This window comes from Hippopotamus amphibius, chromosome 8 (genome assembly GCF_030028045.1).
Source record: "Hippopotamus amphibius kiboko isolate mHipAmp2 chromosome 8, mHipAmp2.hap2, whole genome shotgun sequence".
In the NCBI taxonomy this organism is placed as follows: Eukaryota; Metazoa; Chordata; class Mammalia; order Artiodactyla; family Hippopotamidae; genus Hippopotamus; species Hippopotamus amphibius.
In genome coordinates, this window is record NC_080193.1 from 50,329,626 (window position 1) to 50,354,410 (window position 24,785).

A 24,785-nucleotide genomic window follows, 5' to 3' on the forward strand; every position below is an offset into this window, starting at 1 on the left:
ACTAAGAGAAGGCAGGGAAAAATAAAACACTGGTTCGGGGAAATGAAATTGGATTAAGAAAAAGAAAAAACTTTATAATAAACTGCTCAGCGAAAAACTACATATAAGTTCCAAGGCTAAATGAGGCTGGTTTTTCCTAAAGGAAGGTATCAATAAATCGGTGGTTTTATTTCCCTATACATGGCTGGGATTTTAGAAACTGCCACACTTGCATAAAGGTATGATCATGAAGATTACAGAGAAATTCTACAGAGAGCAAATAGAGTGAGGAGCATACCACCCTTTAAGTAACAATAGTTTGCTGAATAGTACTAAAAAGGAGGAAAAAAGGCTGGCAATCCACTTCTTACACCTCCCTCCAAAAAGTATTTGGAGTATTTGGGGAATTAGAGAAGTAATAATATACCAGCACGGCATACACACGCGCAAAACACTTCCAACACTGTAACATAAAGCAGTCACTCTACATTAAAATACATGCAATACTTTCTAGGTAAGCACAGTGTGCTATAACTCTCCAAAATGCTATTAATACAAAAGGAACGACCACTTTCACGCCATCCTATATTTGAGTAAACTACACTACAGATCCAACTCCTTGAAAAGTAAGCACATCCCTTTACAACTCGATTACCTTCCTTCCTGCCTTAAGATACCGTCACAGAATGAACATATGCAACTTAATTTTCCTGGATGCTTCCTTTCCTCCCCCTCCGTGGAACACAAATCTATTTTTTAAGTTCACATAAATTGATACCCAGCACCAGTAACTCAGCCCATCTGAAAACTGCTTAAGTTTGAAAGTTCTAATAAGATGTGTTCAGGTTGGAAACGAAAAACTACCTTATAAGGGTATAAAAGACTGAAAGCAGGAAGCGGCTTTGACAAAACTAAGGAAGTTGCAGCGCGCTTGCTCACTGGGGGACTTTTTTGAGGCAAGAGAAGTAACACATGACATCTTTCTCTCAAATTAAAATGTGACTTGGTTGACCGGTAGGAACCTAGTGGGAGACGGAAAAGCCCGGGACTCGAAAAGGCAGAGGAGGTGGGTGGTCAAATGAAAGCCCCGATCTAGGTTCCCATTTTCCCAGCCCGATTCTTCCCTTTCCCCACCCACACCCCGGGCAGAGTGTTGTCACAGCAATCTTGCAAAACCTACAAGGAGCGCTTCTCTTTTCTCGCTCCTCTGCCAGGCCAGTCGCCGCGCTCGAGTCCCCTCCGTCCCCAAACCCACGGGCAGGAGGGGGCACGGGGGGAAAGGAGGGCCGGGCGCGCCGGGCTCCGCGACCACCTCCACGCGACCGCGGGCCCCAGGGAGGGGACCGTCCCCGCAGCTCCTCGGGCGGCGCTGCCCACTGAGGTGGGGGAAGGGCCGGGAGGGGTCTCGCGGAAGAAGCCGCTGGGGTGGGGGGGGTGGTTCTCGGGCCGGCGCCCCCGCCCGGCTCCCAGAGGGTGAAGCGCAGGGGAACGAGGGAGGCCCTTGGCTCCGGGCCCCACCCCTCACCACCCGGCGGGGCCGGGGTTGACACAGCCGGCGGCGGCAACTCGCCGTACCATTCATCTCCCAGCCTCCTCCCGGCCCCGCCATTTTCCTCCCTCCGCCTCAGTTTCCCCACCCCCGCCCATCAGCCCCCTTACCCCGTGCCACAGTCCACCACACAGGCCGGCAACCGTCCCGCCATCTTCCTCCTCGCCTGCTGCTGCCGCTGCCGCCGTCTGCTCCGTGCTGGTTGGGGCCAGGGATGGGCGGCGGGAGGTAGAAGCTATCTGACCATCCACGGCCGGGCCGCCCTCTCCGTCCTGGGGGGAGCCGGGAAGCCAAAGCAGTAGCGAGACAGCAGCAGGCTCGGTCAGCGGCTACCACTTCCGCAACCCGGGCAGGCAGGCAGTCCCCGCCCTACCCCGCCGCGGCCTCCTCCCCCTCTCTCTCTCCCCTCCTCCTCACTCCTGCCCCCACCCTACAACTTCTTCCCCTCACGCCGCCTTTCCCCGAGAAGCCAAGATGGCCGCCGGTGCCGACGCCCCGGCCAGGCCAGGCCCAGGCTGCGAGCGCTCCCCCTTCCGGCTCCGAGCGGGCGGGGCGACAGAGCATGCGCAGTGAGGTGCGCCGCCGGCCGCTGCTCCCATCCCGACGGTGAGGAGGTCCACTTCGGGTGTTCCTCCAGGTAGGGGCTGGGCAGTCCGCCCGAGCCTCCAGTTCTCCTTCTGAAGCTAGAAGGGGCTTATAGTTTCAATTACTTCTGTGCTAGGTTGAGGGAGGGGTGAGGCTACATACCGCAGCCACGATATCGTCTCCGCTGCCCCGGGGAAAACGGCCTAATTGAAAACGTTGTCAGCGGCATACATCCATTTTTATAACTTGAGTGGCTGCTTTTCTGGGTAGAAAAGAGCGATATCAGACCGAGGGTGAGCAGTCGGGGGAGGGATGAACAAAGGCTTGCGCTGCGGCTCCTCTGCCTTTGTGCGGTTTGTTTTAGTTACCCTTGTGCGTTGTTACACCGTCTCACGTTACATGTGTTACAACACGGTTTAGATTGTAGGCCCTCCTGAGGGCAGGCCTGTGCCCACGAGGAAGGCAAGCCTCCCGGGAATGTGTTCCACGTAATGCGCTCTACACGTATAAGCCTTTGACGGCTTTGGATGATGACAAAGATTTCCCCCTGGAGTAGTTTAAGATTCTGCTGTTCTACTTACAGGATGAAACTAAGGATTAAGGACCAAACATTTTAATTTAAAAAAAAAGTTAAAAACTGGGAAGCCTAGAACAGTGGTTTTCAGACTTCTCAAAGTGTGCATCAGAGTAACGTGGAAGGCTTGTTAAAGCACAGAATCCTGGGCCACACCCCCTCAGTTCTCTGATGAGGTGGCCTGGGATGGGGTCTGGCAATTTATATGTCTACCCAGTTCGCAGGTGATGGCCTGAGACACTCCCCCCACCCCAATCGGGGAAAACTATAAAGTTAATAGGTTTTTTCTCCACCAGGCTTATCTTCTGATAAAACCATGTGGATGTGCTTATATGTGACTGAAATAGAAATAGGATGTCGTTTTACTCCAGAAGATCACACAGTGTGTTGGTAAACCAGTCCCGGGTTTTTCATTCATTTGCAGATAAGGATTGCACACCCACTCTATTACGACAGGGACTATGCTGACACTGAGTATTCAGTAGGCACAAAATAGATAAGGTCTCTGTGCTGTAGAGTTTACAGTTTGTGTTAAGAGCAACAGAAATCAGAAAGCAGGGGAGGAAATGGGGAGGAAAAGTGGAAGAATCAGAGGGAGGTAGAAGTTTGAGGACGCTTCTCTGCAGAAGGAGCATTTAAAAGCTGAGGGCTGAAGAATAATAGGAGATGGGATGAGGAAGAAGGGGAGCCCTCCAGGAAGTAGGAACAGCAAGAGTCAAGGCCCTGAGGTGACAAAGAGCTTGACTTCTTCCACAAGTTGAAGGAAGATGTAAGTGGTCAGCGTGAAGTGAGCCAGGGAAGACAGAATGGGAGATGAAGCCTCAGAGGTAAGGAAGAATCCAATGATGCAAGGATTTGTAGACTTCTCTAAGCATCCTAAAATTTAGCCTAAAAGTAGCTTGGAAGCCATCAAAGAGACTTAAGCAAGGAAATGTTCTGGCTGCTTTGTAGGGAATGGATCCCACAAAGTAAAGAGTGAAGTGCATGGTCATATATCATACATGGTGCTGGCGTTCAGGGATAGAAACATGTGAGGTGTAGCATCCAGATGGGAGTGGATATATGCAAAGGAGACTTACTAAAGACCAGTTATTACCATCAATTGGTGCCCAGCACATCCACAGCTACTCATAGAAAATAAATAAACAAATAAATAAATACTCTTCAGGGAAGGCTGTCCTCAGAGATTGTCTTCCAAGAAGTCAAACAGAAGTGGTTTTTCGTTCAGATGCGTTGTTTCGTTTCATTTTGTTTTTCCCTACATGTAGAAGATGCTGTATGGGAATTCACTGCTCCCTTTTCTACCATCAGGTGTCGAAGGTCATTTGGGAGAGCAGATGCCTAAAGATTGGCTCTGACAGAAGAGAGACATGTGGCTTGGTTGGGATAGAGCAAATAGTTGTTTCCAGCATTGCACATAGTAAGTCAGGACTAAAGGAATCTTACCTAGGTAGTCCCAAGGACAGAGGTTAGGAACTTGAACTCAGGGAAGTTCCCTTGCTCAGGGAAACCCACAGTGGTAGATCCTCAAAATGGCTGCCCAAATGAGGGCCGTGGGTGGGTTGTTATGAAAGTAGTTAGATCAGTGTTCAGAAAGTAGAATGCTCCCATGGCCCAGGCAGGCAACCTTGTAAATGAAAAGGGCAATGAGGAGGGTATGGCCATGTGAAGAGCCCGCAGAAGACAGTAGAAGACTGTTGCCATGTAGGAATGTGGGCCCAGTGTTGCCAAAGCCTCCCTTTTTTCAAGAAAAGTAAGAAATCTATGTTTTTATCTGTTCATAACTAATTCTTTGAAGGCTATATCTGACCTGTGGACTGCTAGTTTTCAGCGTTTGATTTCAGGAGCTGTTTAATGTCTACTTGCGTATTACATTCAAATATGAAGTTCATGTTGGTACTTGGTGCTGTATCTCACTTCACAGGCATGAGGAAACCTGCCACAGTCTCTTTCACATAGTCAAGACTGTCCTTTATCTATAAGGCTGTGACTGTTAGAAGCATTTCGAAGCTTCCAACGCTTGTGAGAAGTGTCATTTGTGGAGGTTCCTCTTAACTTGTCTCCCCAAACGCTTTGCTTGCTCAAGACCCCTTCTACTTCCTGCTTCCTACGTGCCACATTGGTCAGCCTCTGTACCGCTGCGGTGGCTCAGCCTTCCTCCGCTGTGCAGGGCCTTCGGAGGCACATCCGGCCAAAGCATTTCTGACAGCCCTGTTTGCATATACACCCCCCTTCCTGCTCACCCTTCTCCAAATACAGTGAAGCAGAGGATGTCAGAGCTAGAAGCCGTTTTGGAAGATGATCTTGTTAGTTGTGGAAAGGAAAGCAGTGATGGATGGGTGGGGTTTGTTTGACTGCCCTAAATCCATTACTCCCTAATAGCACCCTGATTTTCCTTTTAGTTCAGGTCAACAAGGTGCTTGGTTCTTGTCCATTTCCAAGCCCAGTTCCCAGCCTCTCAAGCATTTGTACATCTTGCAACATCCTTATAATAAATCCCCTTTTGCCTAAGTTAGCAGCAATCAGTTTCCATTACTTGCATCAAATTTAAGAACCCTAAGTGATACAGAAGCCCAGAGAGTTTGACTTTCCCAGTATCTTAGAGAATCTAGGGATGGAGTCCAGACCAAAATCCAGCTCTTACCCCTTTTCAGGGCTCTTTAGTTATAATGCCACAAGGATTGTTTAATTTTGACTGATATACTGGTTACCAGTTACCATGAGATTTCCTAGGTCATTCCTGTACTTTAAGGCCAATTTAGCAAATGTCTCTGAATCTTAAAGTGTCCAAGAAATTCACATGTCACTCAATCTCCATTATTTTAAAGTGGGAAACATTATTATTTTTTTAAAAAATCACCTTAAGTACTTGCTGCACAGGTGACTATTTGCAGACCAATCACATCTACAGAGAGCATCAATTAAAGCAGATAGATAAATGGTCAAGATGTCCATGCTGCCTAGTAGTCATAGGGGATGATGGCTGTGAATTGTGGCTTCTCCTTTCTCAAGTTGTGTGATCTTAAATAACTTAGTATGTAGAGAGAGCACTGAACTTGGAATCAAGAGACTGGAGTTGAGTATGAGCTTTTTAAATTAATCTGTTTCTTCATCTGTAAAAATAGCAGGAATACCTAACCCACAGGGTTGTTGTAAAGCTTGGATTTTTAAAAAGCATATTACATATTATAAAATGGTTTTATGAACAGATCAAAAGGAATATGGTTGAATTATGAAGTAATGACTCTTTTACTAAGTACTTATACAGACCTAAACATCCAAAAGTTTGTCCTCCTTTTCACAGAATTTATCTTCGGGGCCTGTGTGCTTACTCTTTTAACGCTACCATCGTGCAAAATATTTTTAGAAGGTTTCCTGTAGACTTGCCTTCAGAGCCTGTTGCACATTCCTCTAAATATCTTCTTTGGTGACAAATCTTGGCCCTTTATGGGTAGATTTGATTTTTAGAATTGGCCAAAAAATTATTTTTTCAGACAAGTCCAGTGCATAAAATGGCCAGTCAACTAGGGCTATGGTTTTGGGGTTTTTTTGGTTTGGGGTTTTTTATTTTTAACATTTTATTGAATTGAGATGATTTTAGCAGTGCACACTTTGCATGGTTTTTCAGTGTTCATAGTTCAGTTTTCTTGTGTTTTTTTGTTTGTTTGTTTTTGTTTTCTTTGGCATTGCATCTTCGTTGCTGCACTTGGGCTTCCTCTAGTTGTGGCAAGAAGGGGCTACTCTTCATACCAGTGCTGGGGCTTCACATTGCGGTAGCTTCTCTTGTTGCAGAGCATGGGCTCTAGGCATGCGGGCTTCAGTAGTTGTGGCACATGGGCTCAGTAGTTGTGGCTCTCGGGCTTAGTTGCTCCACAGTGTGTGGGATCTTCCCAGACCAGGATCGAACCTGTGATCACTGTGCCACCAGGGAAGTCCCAGGGCTATGGTTTTTGATCAAACTTTTGTGTGACTATAAAATACTAAAACTGATTTTTGAGATGACTTAAAAACTGCTTCTGACCATGTTTCCAAAAAGTAGTTCTAGAAAGATTTTACTGAATGGTCACATCCGTGGTATAAAAATGTTACACTCATGGGGACTTCCCTGGTGGTCCGGTGATTAAGACTCTATGCTTCCACTGTATGGGGCACAGGTTGGATCCCTGGTCAGGGAACTAAGATCCCACATGCCAGGCAGTGCAGCCAAAAAAAAAAAAAAAAAAAACACCAACAATAAAAACAAAAAACATATACTCATTCTATGTTTAACTTCAATTGAACATATATTTCATATAGTGATGATATCTGTACAGTGTTTGAAATGAAGTGAGATTCTGTGGGATATCACCCTCGTCCCTGCCCCCACCAGCTACAAATGATGAATAGTTTATTTAAAATATAACTCTCAATTTGAAAGAAAATAAATGTTAGACTCCACACACACATACCACATATAAAAACAAAGTCTAGATGGACTACAAATCCTCAATGTAGAAAAAAATCTATACTCATTGGCCTGCTAAGCCCGCGGTGTTCCAGTACCTGCCTCCATCTCCAGCGTGTCTCCTCAGCCTGAGGCACTAGCCACATCAGCCTTACTGCTCTTCACATACCCCAAGGCCATTCCCACCTGCATCTCTCCCGGGACTTCTCCCCAAGTCAGTAGTTATTCCTGAATCAGTTTAAATCCCACCACCTCAGACAAGCTTTTCCTGACCGCTCAATCTGAAATAGGCTGCCTCACCCTACCATGTCACCATGTTTTAATTTTCTGCTGAAATGCCTTGCTTTTTTATCGGTTCATTGCATTATTATCCATCTTTCCCAACTAGAAAACATCCCCACTAGAATTTGAAGAGGATCTGGTGCATAATAAGTGGTCAACAAAGAGTTGACTGAATGAGTTGAGTAATAAAAACAAAACTATAAGTATATTAGAAAATTAAAAGGAAATTTAGGAAAATATTTGTATTATCTCAAGGCAGGAGAGACTTTCTTAAGTAAAAGTACAAACCCATCACCATTCATGGAAAGATTTGGTTACATAAACAAATTTCCAATGGCCAGAGATTGTTTTAGAAATTATTGATTAGAAGAAAATATTTGCATCACATATGACAAAGGTTAACATCTCTAGTAGTTGAAATGATAAGAAAAAGGCAAATAATCCAGGAGAAATATTGGCAAAGGGTATTAACACAAACTCCCTGCAGAAGAAATTTAAATGGGCAATTAATATAAGGAAATTAGGCTTTTCATTGCTGGTAGTAAGGGAACCACAAATTAAACAATGACAGATATCATTTTTTACCCACGATTCACAACATTTAAAAGGAGAGGTCAGTGATGAGCGAAAATCACCATCGTTCATTTGAGTCTCACGACCGTGAGATCAACCTCGCGCACTGCTCTAAGACCTGCCAGAAAAATAAATAAATAAATAAAAGGAGAAAAAATATCCAATGCTGAAAAGTGTCTAGGAGAACGGATGTGCACTGAACACTGTTCCTGAGAATGAATTGCCACAACCTCCTACAACTGTCAGTATCTATTAAAACAAACTTGGTTTACGCCAGTCTTAGGAGTCCCATTTGATGAATCCTAAAAAAATAAAAGCACCGATGTTGGAGAGAGAGAAGATTGTGATCATGAAGAATTGTTTAAAAAGTTGATTCAGAAATCTAGGCTTCATTTCAAGTGCCTCTGTGATGAGATTAAATCTGAGGTTTCTTTTAACTTAGAAGAAGAGGAGTCTGGATCTTGAGGGACCCTTGCAGGCTCTTCCATATGTCTGTGTTAACCTGCAGGGATATGGTGCAGAGATTGATATTTGTATCTTCTCCTTAATAACAGTACTTGGATTTTACCCTGGTGCCTATGTGCCCAGCCAAAGGGCAACATTTCTCTGCCTCACATGAAGCTAGGTGTGGCTGTGTGATAAAGCTATGGCCAGTGAGATCTAAGTGGAAGTATTTGAGTAGGACTTCTAGGAAATATCTTTAAAGGAGGCTGACTCAGGAAAGGCTGACCATTTTTTTTTATAAATTTATTTTTTTATTTATTTTTTGGCTATGTTGGGTCTTCGTTGCTGTGCACGGGCCTTCTCTAGTTGTGGCGAGTGGGGGCTACTCTTTGTTGCAGTGTGTGGGCTTCTCATTGCAGTGACTTTTGTTGTGGAGCATGGGCTCTAGGTGCTTGGGCTTCATCAGTTGTGGCATGTGGGCTCAGTAGTTGTGGCTCGAGGGCTCTCGAATGCAGGCTCAGTAGTTGCGGCACACAGGCTTAGTTGCTTTGCGGCATATGGGATCCCCCCGGACTGGGGATCAATCCTGCGTCCCCTGCACCGGCAGGCGAACTCCCAACCACTGTGCCGTCAGGGAAGTCCCAATGCTGACCATTTTGTTTTTTGCCCTCCACTTTTTTTACTGTTGGAAACCCAGATCAAGTGACTAGAGCTCCTCAGCCATTAGAGATGATTAACTGACCTTGAGACTAGAATCCACATCCCAAGGAAGGTGGAGGGGAAAAATAGGAGGAGCTCAGGTGCCTTGTGACTCTGAAGTGCCATATAAGCTGTGGACCACACACTTCCAGACTTATTTTCCATGTGAGAAAAAGAAACCCTTGGGGTTTAAGCCACTGTCATTTGGCATTTTCGGTTATATGCAGCTGAAGTTGATTCTAACTGATAATACCATGACATGATGTTAAATGCAAAAAGTAAGTTGCTAAGTAATATCAGGAGGGTGTAAACTCATATGCTTATAGGTAATAGGCCGGTAATATAAAAAGGTGGATTAGTGGAGGTATGAATAATAGGGAATGGAAAGGACCATGTTAAATTGGAAAGCCTGTGCAGCATCAATAATGTTTTACTGTGTAGGCATGTGAGTCCAGATCATTCATGTTAAATTTCCCTAGTGTTTTGCCAACAAAATATCTTCCCTGACTGTGGGTCGTCAGTTTGCATGACCTTTGATTTGTAGTGTGATCTGATATTTGGAAAACTACGGGAAAAAAGTAGGAGTAAGGGTGGGCCCTGTATATGTATACGTTTATATGTGGTATAAACATAGAAACTATATGGAAGGTTGCACAGGAAACAGTGGAGACCTAAGAGAGATGAGATTGAAGGAAGGAGATTAACTTTTTCATTACAACTTTACAACATTATAACTCTGTATTTTTGTCTCGTTAACAATGAATATACATTAATTTTGTAATAAAAAATATTGTCTAATAAGGTAGGAGGAAAATTGCTGAGAAGTTACCTAGACTGGAAATCCAATGCAAATGTCACAACATAGTCATAGAAAACTTTTAGGATGATTCAGTCTGAGCAAATTCAGTGTGTCTTAGAAGCAGGTCATTAAGTATTAACACCTAAAACTAGAAAATAAAAATTTGAGAAAGAAAACACAAACACATTGTAGGTAGCAGTGACTTTTGTTAGGTGTCAATGAACAGGAAATCATATAAACATATGCACCAGCTGGAGAAGAAAAATGGAGGAAAAAAAATGTTTCAAGAAATGGAACCGTGATTATTTTTTAAGTAAAAGATAAGAAGAAATGCATTCTGAGTTCTTTGAAGTTTCACTGTGATCCAGTGTGTGATTACATTTAGTTTAACATATCATGTTGGTTTTTATTAAAACTAATTCTGGTTTTAGAGCAACCCAGATTTTTAAATAGTCATTGCTTTTTTCTACTTCTGTCTCAGGCACGTCTTCAAAACACACATCTGAAGAATGTTTAGGCTTCTCGTCTCACTCTAAAACTGTGTATTTGGTTCCAGTTTGATGAGAATAAACTGAATTATGAATATATTTTTTTCTGACACATCTATTTTCAACCTTTGATAAATTTGACAACCTGTGACAGTTCTCACATTTCCGGAACTCATCTCCCAATGCAGAAGAAGCTAATGATGATAATATGATAAGTAATAAATTAGGTGGCTGTTTGGGGGTTATCTAAAATGAAGTTTATCAAACTTTCTCCTCCTGCTTTCTCCACCCTACCTCCTATCCCCAGCCCCTGACACTTACTGTATGCCATGACAGCATTTATGGTCGGGGAATTATGATCCTTAAATAGCAGTCATTGTCCTAACATTGTGTCACTGTTTTTTTCCATAGAATAATAATTTTGCAGAAGGGACTTACTGTAACTCCCCAGTCTAGCAAATGAGGAAACTGGGATGAATTAAATCACTTATTTAGGCTCTCACAACAAACTAGTAAGTTACTTCTACTTAAATATATCTCTAGAGATTTTTAGAAGAGAAGAGCTTCATTGAAAATCCACACAATTCCTGTGTAATATAACAATTCAGTGACGCTATAAAATCAGACATAATGTCTGTACTAAATGAGAGAAAGCAAACTCAAACCAGCTTAAGAATAAAAATGAATTTTTTTCTTTAGAGTGGAGTGGAGCTCAATAAGTATAAATCCCAAGGGGTGAACTGGGTTCAGTCATAGCTGGATGCAAAGGTTCAAAAATGTCATCAGAATTTGCCTCTCTTTCTCTTTTGGCTTTGCTTGTCACTGTGTTGGCTTCATTCTTAGGCACCTTTACTCACACTGTGGCAAAAATGGTTTATATGCTAACAGTTTATCTATCACAGTGCAGAGAGTACATCTTTCCCAATGGTCCTGACAAAGGAACTGGGACTCTCATTGGCTGCATTTGATCAGGTGTCTTACCTGAGCACTTCACTGTGATTCCTGTTGGCCAAGGTTGGGTCACATGCCCCACTTCTCCAACCAGTGCCACAGAAAAGAACCACATGGACAGAAAGTGGAGGAGGAGTAGTCACGGGGTGGGGGGGAAGTGTTTATTTTCCAAAGAGAGGTAATGAATGTAAGACAAGCAAAAACAAATGAAGTCTATTAAAAATTCCATTTGCATTTACATTGAGTTGTAAAGTGATACAACTAAGTGTTAATTTCTTGCTTAGTGTTTGGGGATTCATGATATGTTCTTTGAAACAAAAATATTACCAACATTAAAAGCAGGAAAAATAGAAATACACTGAAAAATATTTTTGACTTTGCAAAAAAAAAAAAGATTCATTGCATGTGTGTGTTTATATTGCCAGCCCTTAAATGAACACAAAGGCAAATAAAAAATAAAAACATTGGACATGTGCCAAACAATACATTAATCTAAATGTTTAATGATTCCCTTAATCCTGCACCAGGAAAGCAATCATTATATTTTTGCAGTAGCATTTATTTTGGTTTCCATTTAATCTCAAATGCTGATGAACCTCTGTTAGCTTCACTTAATAGTATTCTGTTGGAAGATATATAATTATTTAGTTCAGAAAGAATAAGGGTCTACACACAGCCAATTTCTACTGTAGTGTAACTAGAACTCTGCTCATTCATTTATCCAGGGGTTCATTTATTTATGTTATGTGCCAGTTACGAATCCAGGAACAAGGCTGGACACTAAGATTAAAGAGATGAGTAATTTGCAGTCCCACCCCTTGAAGAAGTCAAAGTACAGTAAGGCAAACAGCAGGGATTTGCACAGGGCTTTTAAAAGCAGAGCAGGACACTTAGCTCACTCAGCTGAGAGATCAGGGAAAGCTTTAAAGAAGAATGTTTAAGGAATGCTTTCCAGGGTAGAAAAGGAGTAAAAGGCAATTCTGGAGAGATCAGCGTGTGCAGTGACACAGAGGCTTAGAGGAACCCTGAGAGTTTCAGAGATATATTATAACCGTGGCCGTGGTATGGGGTGTGTACCAGGGAAGAGTCAATGTGAATGATTTTGTGTGCTAAGTTTGGACTTCATCTTGCAGTTCCAAAACCCTGGTCCTCTGACTAAAACCAGGCTGACAGTAAAGAGCCATCTGAAGAGCTTGTTAAAAACATAGATTGCCCAGGCCCCCACTTTTGGAAATTTTGATTCAAGAGGAATCTGTTGAAAAAATAGTTCCCTAATGTGATAATGGGGCACCTCCAACTCAGAGCCACTGTATGTGGAGGTGGGGATCTATCAGAGGGTACTAGGAAAGAGAATAACATGTTTTACAAAGATAGCACTTTGCCAGTGGAAAGTTGCAGTAGAGCAGATCAAAACAGGAGATGGAGAGACCGGATAGGAGACCGTTGTAATAGAACAAATTAAGAAATGGCAGGTACTTGCACTGTAGCAGAGGCAGATGCTCAGAGATACTTCTGAGAAATGTAATCGGCAGCACTAGACGATCTGTTTGATGTGGGAAGTGAAGTGTGTGTGGGAGGCAGGGGGTGGAATTAAGTTTGTAAAGGGTGCCCTTGAGAACTGGGAGTGAGAGGTAAGCAGGAGGCGTGGCTGTATGTACAGCAGTGTGATGTTAGCTGAAGGTGGAGACCAGGCTGGAGCTTGCCATGGGCAGGAGGCCAAGGCTTGGAACTGTGGTATCCAAGATCCAGAGCCTCAGATTTGCAAACTTGAAGTTGAAAACTTATGGGTGACTCCTTGCCTTAGAGACACATCCCTTCTTTGTGCCACCTGTGGTCCCTGCCAATAGTCACCTCTCATAGCTTCTGTAGTAGCCTCTTAGACTTTCTCTCTAGCTTATAAACTTCCTGAAGCTAGGAATTATATGTATCTACTTGTTCTCAGAGCCTAGTTTTGTGCCTGCACATATTTGATGCCTCCATTTCTGAGTGAATGAATTTTTGAATTATCTAGAGAATTAAAGCTGCAATAGCCTCATTATATCTACATAGGCTTTGGGCCTCACTTGTGTGTGTGTGAGAGATTATATAAACTAGTATTTTTGAAATTCTACATGCTTCCTTTATTGCTTTCCAAAATGCATATTTTTATGACAAGAGTATGCAAAATACACTGCTTTCTTCCAAACATTAATTACTACCAGGTGCCTGTGTAATTACTGAACCAGGCATCTAGTATGGATATTAATTTAGATTCCACCAAAAAGAGCTTGGTTAATAAAAAAAAAAACATGTTTTTTAAAAACATTCAATCTAATTAATTAAAGACAAGGAACAATCTTCATTTCAGTCATCCAAATAAGCATTTGTGGATCCAGAGAGGTTGTTTTTAAGTAGGATAGTATGATCACTTTAAAGCATCTATTTTTTTCTCATACAATGCAGTATAGAATAGATAAGAAGAGCTTTACTCAAGCCCATGAAAGATAAACGAATAATATAAGGACAGAAAATGTAAGATGAACCTGACGGCTACATTATGCTTTACGTACAAGCCTTCATTCTGTTCATTAATTGGGTGATCCTTTCTTGTTTATTCCCCATTATCTTTGCCTTCCTCACTGCAGATAAGTGACTTCTGAATACCTAACAGGAACATCCTACTTACAGAGTTTGAAATCAACAGAAAACTCAAATATTTACAACTTTTCTTTCTAATTTACTCTCACAAGAAAGCTCAGTGGCAAGCTCAAACCAAGAATGGCTTTAAATCCATCCCTTCCAAAATTGCATTTAGCCAAGCTAATATCAGTGATTTCAAAGTGCAGTTTCCCAGCGGATGTGGGAATTAACTTCGGATAACCAGAAAATGTAAAATAATAGATGTTAACAAACAGAAAAGTCTGTTTTGGATTCTAATGTCTACCTTTCAAACTGGTTTTGGAATGGATTCCTACATACAAATAATGAACTGCACCTCTCTAAACCTATTTGACTCTTTGTTACTACCCTGTGTGTGTTTAAGTTCTATCCCCATGATATGGCCTAATTATCATGAAAATCTATGATTCTCTGTTGCCTTTGATCTCTAGGAGACTGTTTTATATGTCTTTACTTATAATTTATGATGTGTACATGCTAGTCCCCTCTATTGACTCAACTCCTGTTTATGACCCTATATTCTGTATGTAATATCCATCATACCTCACTGGCTTTGCCCAGTCTCTGGTTTTGGCTTCTCTGACCTGCTTTGACCATTTGCTACCCAAAGCCAAACATAACATACTGCACTAAGGACTTAATGTGCTGGTCATTTGCCTGCTTGGTCTCAAATCCATTCATTCCTTGCTGTTCTCTTATTCTTTGTGGAAGGAAGCTGATTCCTGCCAACTCCCACTTCCTAGACTCACTTGCCCATGCCAAAAAGGAATTAGGGCAATGAAAGATAGAAAGATAAAAATTAAAACACGGGCAGAAGAAGAAGAGAAGCCAAGTTATTTCCCTCTGATTCAGGGAGCTTCTCCCACAGTGACTGCTTCTCCTTTGTGATTCTCATTCTACGTCCATCTGGGGACAGTGGTTCCAGGCCTCTGTTAACCTAGGCCCTCTGTTGGTCTCTCCAACCCTAGGGGTGGAGGGTAGAGGTTTCCTGCTATTGCTTCTCACCGGGGCTCCCCACTTTGGCTTTCTAGCCCATCCAACATCTTTGTAACCAGTTCCCTGTATTAAATTCCCTCAACTAAACTACCTAACTTGGGCTCTGGTCTCTGACTGGTCTCCAGAGACAGTACTTGGCGAAATGTTAGGCAAAGAACCAAATGATCATCATCTTCACAGAAGAGCTTATGTTGGTATTCTGAGGTTCACATCCCAGAATATCCAGCAGAGGTATAAAATAGCTAATGAACATGCTGTTGGAAATATATAATGCAGTGGAAACAAGGTCATTTAATTTTTTTAAAAGGGACTTTCATTTAGTTCTTATCTTCATTCATTAGTAATTTCCCATCAATAGGGAAACCATGGGGAATAGAACAGAGTGAACAAAGAACCATGCCCACGCTGAGTCCAAAATAATTCCAAGCAGATTTGCCTGCACAGAAGAAAGAAAGATGTAATCAGCACCCACCGTAGGTAACAAAATACATTTAGCACTGTTAGTGTTAAATTACAATGGAGACTTCTGCTGCTCTCCCCCCAGAAACTCTCTCTCTCCCTGCATTAATTTAATCTTTCCTTGACACAAAAGCAGTCATGCTTATTGCATGGAAGAAAGAGTCCAGGACAGTTGTCAGTGGCCCAGATGGCCTAGAAGTGACCCATCCTTTGAGGTAGGTTTCAAAATCAGAGTTTTGTGCTCTGGGAAAGGTTGATGCTGTGGTTTCATGACCTTGGGTAGGATTCAGTTCATTATGTCTAGCTTCTAAGTAAATTATTCTCTGGTTTTGTTGAAATGGAGCAGAGCTGGAAGCTACAAAGGGGCTAGTTTTATTCTTCAACCAGTGATGGGCCGTATGTTAGATTCCTGGCACCGCTGTAACAGAGGATCACAAACAACAGAGATATATTGTCTCACAGTCTGGCAACCAGAAGCCTGAGATCAAGGTATTGGCAGGGTTGCTTCCTTCTGAGGGCTGTGAAGAAAGGATCTATTCCAGGCCTCTCTCCTAGTTTCTGGTGACATGCTAGCAATCTTCAGTGTTCCTTGGCTTGCAGAAGCATCACCCAGATCTCTGTCGTCGTCTTCACAGTCAAATCTCTACCACCTGGGGGCATTTAAGGTCACACATATGTAAAGAAAGTTAAACATTTCTTGTACATTTACTTTTATGGCCTGAAATGTATACCTGCTGCTCAGTGGAAGCAGGAGATCTGGGTTCAGGTCAGGAGTCCCTCTTGCAAGCTGTGTGTGTCACTGGGCAGTTACTCGGTGTTTGTGAACCTTGGGTTCCTCATCATTAAAATGGGGATGTTAACATTAGGTTGAACGTACGAAACTGACATTTTTGTAGGTCAAAAATCGTTGAATTTGTATGATTCAACTTAACACCTACTTCACAGACATAAGGAAAAAAATTGAATAGAATAATATTCTAGCACTGTCCCTAGTGTTCAGTAAGTGCCTAATAAGCACATGATTTATTAAAAGACATATAAACAAAACCCTGTGGCCTAGTGGTCATTGTATAATCTGAATTTAGAATATCTGCCCCTTGCCATATAGAACATGAAATGCTTATCAGGAGTTCTCTTTTCTCCTTCCCTCCCTCCTTCCTTCTTTTTTTTCTCCTTCTTTCTTCTTATTCTAAAAGTTTAATTCTTATTCTCTGTCTTCGTCTTCGTTTTAGTATTTAATTTTTTAAATAGCTAATATGTTTTCATGGTTCAAAAACCAAAAGGCATGGGACTTCCCTGGTGGCACAGTGGTTAAGAATCCGCCTGCCGATGCAGGGAACACGGATTCAATCCCTGCTCCAGGAAGATCCCACATGCCACAAAGTAGCTAAGCCCATGCACCACAACTATTGAGCCTGTGCTTTAGAGCCCGTGAGCCACAGCTATTGAGCCCATGTGCTGCAACTACTGAAGCCCACGCACCTAGAGCCTGTGCTCCACAACAAGAGAAGCCATGGCAATGAGCCGCCTGCACACCACAACGAAGAGTAGCCCCCACTCACTGCAACTAAAGAAAGCCTGAGTACAGTAACAAAGACCCAACACAGCCAATAAAATAAATAAATAAATTTTTTTAAAAAATTAAAAAAAAAAAAAATCTGCCTGCCAACGCAGGGGACACAGGTTCAATCCCTGGTCCGGGAAGATCCCACATTCCCAGAGCAACTAAGCCCATGCGCCACAACCACTGAGCCTGGGCTCTAGAGCCTGCAAGCCTCAACTACTGAGCCCACATGCCACAACTACTGAAGCCCACATGCCTAGAGCCTGTGCTCTGCAACAAGAGAAGCCACCGTTCTGAGAAGCCCACACACCATGACGAAGAGTAGCCCCCCACTCACCGCAGCTAGAGGAAGCCTGTGCACAGCAATGAAGACCCAACACAGCCAATAAATAAATAAACAAATTTATTTTTTTTAAAGGCAAAAAGAACATCTCCTGTAACATCACTGTCCTCCATCTGTCCAGAACACTTTCTTACATATTTTCATAATGTTAAGTACATTTAAATATGTTTTGTTCTGTGCGAGTTCTAAAAATAGCTTTAAAATATCTGTATATGAATATGAATATATATATATACACAGATATATATACATATGTATTTGTAGTCCAAGACCATCAGTTTATGAATAAGAAGCTGAGGCCCACAGAAACGCAGCCTCTTTGCCCAGGGTCACTCTCACAATTAGTAGCGAGGCTTGGACATTAATTATACTTAGCACTCTATAAGGCCTCACATTACAAACATTAACTTTAAATGAAATAACCTATTTTGTTAAGCAAATAAGACCTTATTTATTTATTTGGTTTATAGGCAGTGGAAGCCAGGTCAAAGTACCTCATCATTCATGGCATTGTATTTGTGAATTCTCCTACCTGCTGCAAATTTACCTACAACCCCAAAATCAATATCCATGGCATTTTCACCACCATTCCCAGAGATGAGCAGAGGGGCAAAATTTGGAGTTGCTGATAATACATGTTCCCAGGTGGGGTCAAACAAGGTGACACTTGGCCTTGTTTCAGATCTCATACTATAAACTAGTGTCCTTTTTGTGGTCTATTCAGTGCTGTGTTTTTCACATTTCTGTGCTTTTTTGAGGATTTTGCTATTTAAAATGGCCCCCAAGAATAGTGCTGAAGTCCTGTCTCCCACTCCTAAGCATAAGACAGCTGTGATCTGCCTAATGGAGGAAATACAGTGTTAGATAAGCTTCTTTCAGGCCCAAATTATAGTGTTGTTGGCTGTGAGTTCAATGTTAATCAACAATATACATTGAATAATGTGTCTTTAAACAGAAACACACATAAAACAAGATTATACATTCATCTGACAAAAATTCTGTGACCAGAGGCTCACAGGAACCTACCCCTGTATTTCCCATAGGAGCAGTGGTTCAGTATTTGCTAATTCAGTGTTCATAGCAACTTTATAGACTTTACCATGAATAATGAGAATTGACTGTATATTAGAGTATAACACATAAAATCAAGTTTTCCTGTCTTTTTAATTCCTAATGTCAATTTGATTTAAATACTTTTTAAATATGATAGCTGTGCAATCATAGCCCACATGGCTCCTAAGTGAAATTTTGGAAGGCATGGATTTAAAGCCATTGTTGGTTTAAGCAGCTCAAATATCTTGCTAATTTCATAGCCTTTGTACCACTGATGAAATAGCAGTAGCTACCAAGTTTGCAGTTCCTTTAGGAGTGTTTATATATCTTATTAGTGTTAAATAAGAAATTTACAATAATCTTTAGTCAGGAATTATGAGTGCATATCATTGTATCAACAACATGGAATTCAACCCTGTTTTGCCATTAATGGAAAATACAGTTTTTATGTTAATTGTAATAAAAATCAAGTCTTGCTTAGCACGTTTTTACTCATTATCCCAAGTGTAGCTATGGTTTATGTTATGGTATGTAACATGTATGTTGTATGTTGTGTTGTAGAGAAATGAGTAAAATTCCTTTATTAAAATGTAGATATTTCTAGGAGAGACAACATATTAAACTTTATTGATTTCTTTTTGTTTCTTTATATGACTTTGGACAATGGTCCTTTATAAAGACAATTTTGGCCAATTATACCCCAGTGTAACTGAGATTACCAGATGTTTTCCTAACCACAGATTCTTCCAGAAGGCTTTGGTGGGAAGAAGTGGGTCAGTGGGAGTGGAAAGATGAGTTCAGCAAGAGATAGTGAGCTAATCTGTGTAGTCTGTTATGGGTTGAATTGTGTCCTTCTCAAAAAGATATGTTGGTGTCCTAACCCACAGTACCTCAGAATGTAACTGTATTTGGAGAATAAATTCTTTACAGAGGTAATCAAATTAAAATGAGACCATCAGGATGGGCACTAATGATTGGTATTCTTATTAAAAGGGGAAATCTGAGGACTCCCCTGGTAGCCCGGTGGCTAGGACTCCACGCTCCCAGTGCATGGGGCCCAGGTTCAATCTCTGGTCAGGGAACTAGATCCCACATGCCACAACTAAAGAGCCCACACACAGCAGCTAAGACCTCACACAAAAACAAATATTGTATAATAATGCATATATGTGGAATCTAAAAAAATGGTATAGATGATCTTATTTGCAAAGCAAAAATAGAAACACAGACATAGAGAAAAATGTATGGATACCAAGGGGAAAGGGCTGGGGTGGAAGAAATTGGGAGACTAGAATTGACACATATACATTATTGATGCTATGTATAAAATAGGCAACTGATGGGAACATAGTGTATAGCACAAGGAACTACCTAATGCATTGTCATAACCTAAATGGGAGGGAAATCCAAAAGGGATTTCCTGTATGTGTGTGGCTGATTCATTTTGTTGTGCAGTGGAGGCTAACACAACATTGTAAAGCAACCATATGCCAATAAAAATAATAATTATAAAAAAGACCCAATGCAGCCAAATAAATAAATATTTTTTAAAAATGAAAAGGGGAAATCTGGATACAGAGACAGGCACACACACAGGGAGAAGGAAGATGTTCTTTTCTCTCCACTTTCTTAGAATTGTGCCCGGGAGGTGCCTCAGGCCCAGCTGCCCCAGTTCTCCCCAGTCATTCCTTCCTTGCTGGCAGGGGATGGGCACTCTGGGATCTCACTACCTTTACCTCAGCTTGTGGGGATCACATCCCTCTCTGCTCTCTGGCAGGATGTATACCTCACAGACCACTTTCTCTGAAACCTTTAAGTCTACTCACCACTACGTTCCTCACTGCCTCCCCTGGATCCAGATCTTTCCTAGTCTCAGGAAACGGAAAAGTCTGACTCTGACACACTTCAAGTCTCTAGTCCTTTGATATTTCAGAAGCTTAATCTTTTGCCTTCGGTAGACTCTTCTCTTAAACTCTTCCCTCCTTATGATTTTGAAGTCTATTTTGAAATGCAAAAATATCAGGAATCCACTCTCCATTTCCTTTCATCCTTTTCTTAAGGCAATAGAGGCAAAATAATGAGTAGCCTGATGGGTGAGGGTGTGGGGAGGGGTAGAGATAACAGGAAAGAACAGATGGGAAAGAGGGGAACGTCAGTTAATGTTCACAATACTGTCCTACCACATACATTTGTTGTTCTTTTCCCACCACAGCTTCTCAGGTAGTTCTCAAATGTGAGGATGTCCAAGAACTATCCAGTACAGTTGCACAGACCCCATTCTCTTCGAAGAAGACTACTTTGGACCGATGGAAACAGTTAAGCTGTTATGTTACTTTTCACTTCTGGGCACATCCAGATTGAAATAAGAACCTGCAGTCTTATAAGTAGAAGGAAATTATTTAGGTAAATAAGACTGAAATTTATTTTTCGACCAAGAGTTGAATAGCAACCTTGCACCTGCTAAACAGCAAAGCCTCTTGTGCCTGCAGCTCTGTGGCCCTTTGGCTTTGCCTGGGAAGTAGTTCTTTTAGACACTAATGGGCTGCTGGGCCCTTATTGAGGCAAGACTCACATAAGACAGAAATCCTTCAAAATGACATGACAGATCAGAGAGGAGAGTCAGGCCGACTGTTCTGCTGTGCTGCATCTAAATTGCAAAGGAGAAGAGAGACGGGAAATGGTGTAATTAGAGGCATTTTAAGCTCCCTCGTAGGAGGAACAGCAAAATATTCTATATTTGAAATTGTAGTGGGAACTTGAAGTTCTAAGGTGGTAGGGACCGGGATAGAGAACAAGGAGAAAGGGAGAATAAAAGGAAGAAGGCACAGTGTGCTCTCAGACTCAGAGGGAAAGTGTTTGATCAGACACTTCAAAGAATCTAAAGGCAAAGTTCTAGGAGAAAGGAATAGTAAAATCACATTTCTCCTAAGGACGATGAGAGACATAAGGCTAGAGAAGAAAGAAACCAGAGATTGAAGGGGAGGGGTCAGGGACAGGACTGACAGGGCAGAAAGAACTAGAATGAAAGCAGATTGAATATTTACAAAGCGTAAAGTAAAAATTGATTTTTTTAAGTAAAAATATTTCACTGTACAAAGTCTCTAGGCGTACCATTAATGTTTAATTTATTATAGATTATACTGCTTTATCACACTATGTATTTTTTTCTAAAAATACTCTGAAAAGTGCTAACCAACCTTCTTGGCCACAGTTCAGAATACAATTGTGGAGGCTCACAAAGAGTCCCCTCCTGAAGTCTAATTTTGTTCTCTACCTGATCCTGCCAAACTGAGAAAATAAGCATGAGTTGTTTCTTCAACAAAGAGCAACTCTCAAAACTGCTCTGGTTCTTAGAGGAGAGGCAAAAACATCAATGTTTCAAGTTTCTCCTCTAAAAGAAAGTTTCTTCCTTGTACAAATAATCCCTCAGAGTTGTATAGCACTTTATGCTTTTAAAGCACCTTCAGATGCATTGTCTCATTTGAATTTTAGTGAATTGTATCATGAAGGGCATTTTCTATATCATATGTTTTTACATACTGCTTTTTCTACCATAAAAACCAGAAAAACATTAGACATGGTTAATTAGATTCTTATACCCTAAATACTCTCAGGCTTTCACTATTTTCACTTAGTTTTAGTTTTTGTTTCCTCTTTCCTTCTAACTAGAGAGCATTTTGTGCTGCTGGTCAGTTCTCTCAACTGTCCAAATTTCTAGTCTTTCACTTAGCAAAGTAACACAAGGCCTCTAAGACCTAGGAACTAAAGTCCGGGTTGGGGTAGATCTCTGGGGCTCCATGTCATAGCCAACTGCCCAGTTCATTCACTGTTAGTGAGAGAGCCACTGTGGCCTGTTGATGCTGTTGAAGGACATCAGAGGCTATCAACCAAAGTTTCAGAGCCAGACTAGACCAGGCTTTGAACGCTGGATTTACCACTTAATAGCTGCATGGCATCCTCTTTAACGTGGTGATGTCTTCTTCATGTCATTTGTAAAGTTTCTAAGTGCAGTAGAGTTCCTGCCATACAGTAGGCATTGAATGAATGTTCATTCTACTCCTTACTTCAGAGAAGGAAGACTGTTGAAAAGTGGAGTCACCCATAATTTACATGACAAGGGCTGGGGTTTGATCTTCTTGACAGAAGTAGAGATGGTAAGGCTACCCGCAAACCCCAGGGTAATCGCGTGCATTGCTAAACTCTGACCAGTCCACCAAGCCTGCTGAAACCAGGGCATCTGCTGACACCCCAGTGGATGCCATAGTCCCCATCAGGCAGGTCATGAGGTACGTAATGTACCATAATCCCAAAATGGCTCAAATGCATACCATAATCCCAAAGCAGACCAGTCCAACCAGCCCCATAATTATACAACAGCGAGTGCAGATATCACCAGCCAACCAACATTAGTCAAGACATTTTGCTTTCCTGATGTAGGACAGAAACAGTTTGAGTGCTTTTGCTTTAAAAGATATAACTCCTTTCTCCTTCCCTAAACCTCATCCCTGAGGGGCTCCTAGACCTGTACCTCTGTCTGGGTCAAGTTCCCTGCTTTTCCACTCAGCACTGAGTGTTAGATCTCCAATAGTCTTTTTTTTCCCCCCTTTTAACAGAATATATGAAGAACTAGTGCCTTAGCCTCTGGGGAAAATCCCTGGCCTTTATTCCCCTATGGAAGAAAGCAAACAGAAGCCCTCTGCAAACTACTTTGATAGATGTTGATTCTCTGCCTAAAGGAGAGAGCCAAGCTGTGAGAACTGGACTGGAAGGTCAGAAGAATTTGCTACCGTAAGACAAATGATCACTCTGTGACAGACAGTGGCTCAGGTTCAACAGGCATGCATAGAGTACATACATTGGCCAAATACTGCATTGGATGCCAGGGTATAAAGGTGAGTAGAACACAGTCCTTATCCGAGCCTTCAAAGCCTACTTGGGAGAACAAATGAGACCTATGATGCAACCTGTCATGATTGCGACTGACGCAAAGAAAGGCTCAAAATGAAAAGTGCTTTGGAGTCATAGAGGAGAAGTCGTCAGCTCTACTGGGAGGAAAAGGAGCTAAGAGAAGGCTTCACACAAGGGGTAACACTGATGCTAATTGGAGTCTCCAGGTTGGTTCTAGCTAGCAGTTATTTTGTGAAAATGAAATAAATTACAGAATTTGTTGACATTTCTGGTTCATCTTTTTTTCATAATGGTCTTTTCAATTTATTTATAAATTTCTGTTTTCCATATATATGTGTGTGGATGCATATATACATACATGAGTGCATGTCTATGTGTATATATGTATGTACATGAATATATTATAAATACTTTGCTTTCTTTAGTGATCCTTGGTCCTGCCTTTCTCACATATGTTCAAGCATTAAAATATGCTTCTTCTACATAGTAGATATTAATGATGATTTCTTCTAAATAAGCTGAAACTAGGTTCAGTATGCATCATATATATATATATACCTCTCCTGACATAATCCCACAAATACCTTTTTTTTTTCGTTTTGAAGACTTCCATCTTTATTTTCTGGTCCATATTTTCTTCACCATGCTTGCTGTATAGTTTGCCAGCATCCTGCAGCCTGTAACCCAGCAACATGCCCCAGGATCCCTTACAAGAAATATCTGCAGAGGCCCAGTATTGTGTGGTCTTGGTTTGCAGTCCCAGTTGTTACTTTCAAAGCTCCGTGCAATTCTGCATCTTCCAAACAGGTTTGTACTTTGGAGTGAGTTGCCATCTTTATTGTGAGGAGATGCTCTATGCCCTGCAAGCCTCTCTTGATTGCCCTTAGGAGTATTTTCTGGGGCTTCCCTGGTGGCGCAGTGGATAAGACGCCAGACTCCCAATGGAGGGGGCCCGGGTTTGATCCCTGGTCAGGGAACTAGATCCCACATGCATGCTGCAACTAAAAGTTTACATTTCACAACTAAGGAACCCGAGTGCCAACTAAGGAGCCCGCCTGCTGCAACTAAGACCCTGTGCAACCAAATAAATATATAAATATTTTTTAAAAAAAGAGCATTTCTGTTAATAGAATATTTGCTGAAGCTTTCAGTTTCAACCTGTCTACAGCTGTCTGTCCTTGAGCTGTCTCTGAGTCACACTGATCCAAGGAGGAGGGATTTGTCCTGCCCACGTTTTCATTGGAAGAGAGCTTGAAGTAATGTAACCTGGTAAAGATTCCTTAACTGAACCCAAAACTCTATTTCCTGTGCAATTCCTGTAAGCGCCCTCCCTAGCTACTGCTGCTTCATCATTTGATATCCATTCTTGGGGAGTGAGGCAGCCTTGGTCGAAGCTTACCTCACATCCCTCTATTATGTACGCCACAAAAGCACTTT

At 41.9% G+C, this 24,785-nt stretch overlaps 1 protein-coding gene, 1 long non-coding RNA gene and 1 other non-coding gene across 3 annotated transcripts in view; 2 read left to right on the top strand and 1 right to left on the bottom strand.

Moving 5' to 3' along the window:
- ACTR3 (actin related protein 3) overlaps positions 1 to 1,998 on the bottom strand; it is a 62,238-nt gene extending 60,240 nt beyond the window's left edge. The window contains exon 1 of the mRNA XM_057747219.1: positions 1,639 to 1,998. Coding sequence (XP_057603202.1) covers positions 1,639 to 1,682 — 44 coding nt within the window. The 5' untranslated portion in view covers positions 1,683 to 1,998. The remainder of the gene's footprint in view (positions 1 to 1,638) is intronic.
- Positions 1,992 to 23,644, top strand: LOC130859637 (uncharacterized). Its single transcript, XR_009055234.1, has 3 exons — positions 1,992 to 2,165; positions 20,653 to 20,755; positions 23,054 to 23,644. It is a non-coding gene; the product is annotated as an uncharacterized LOC130859637 (long non-coding RNA).
- On the top strand, positions 8,024 to 8,107 carry LOC130859710 (small nucleolar RNA Z195/SNORD33/SNORD32 family). Its single transcript, XR_009055268.1, has one exon. It is a non-coding gene; the product is annotated as a small nucleolar RNA Z195/SNORD33/SNORD32 family (small nucleolar RNA).
- Positions 23,645 to 24,785: the final 1,141 nt, after the last annotated feature.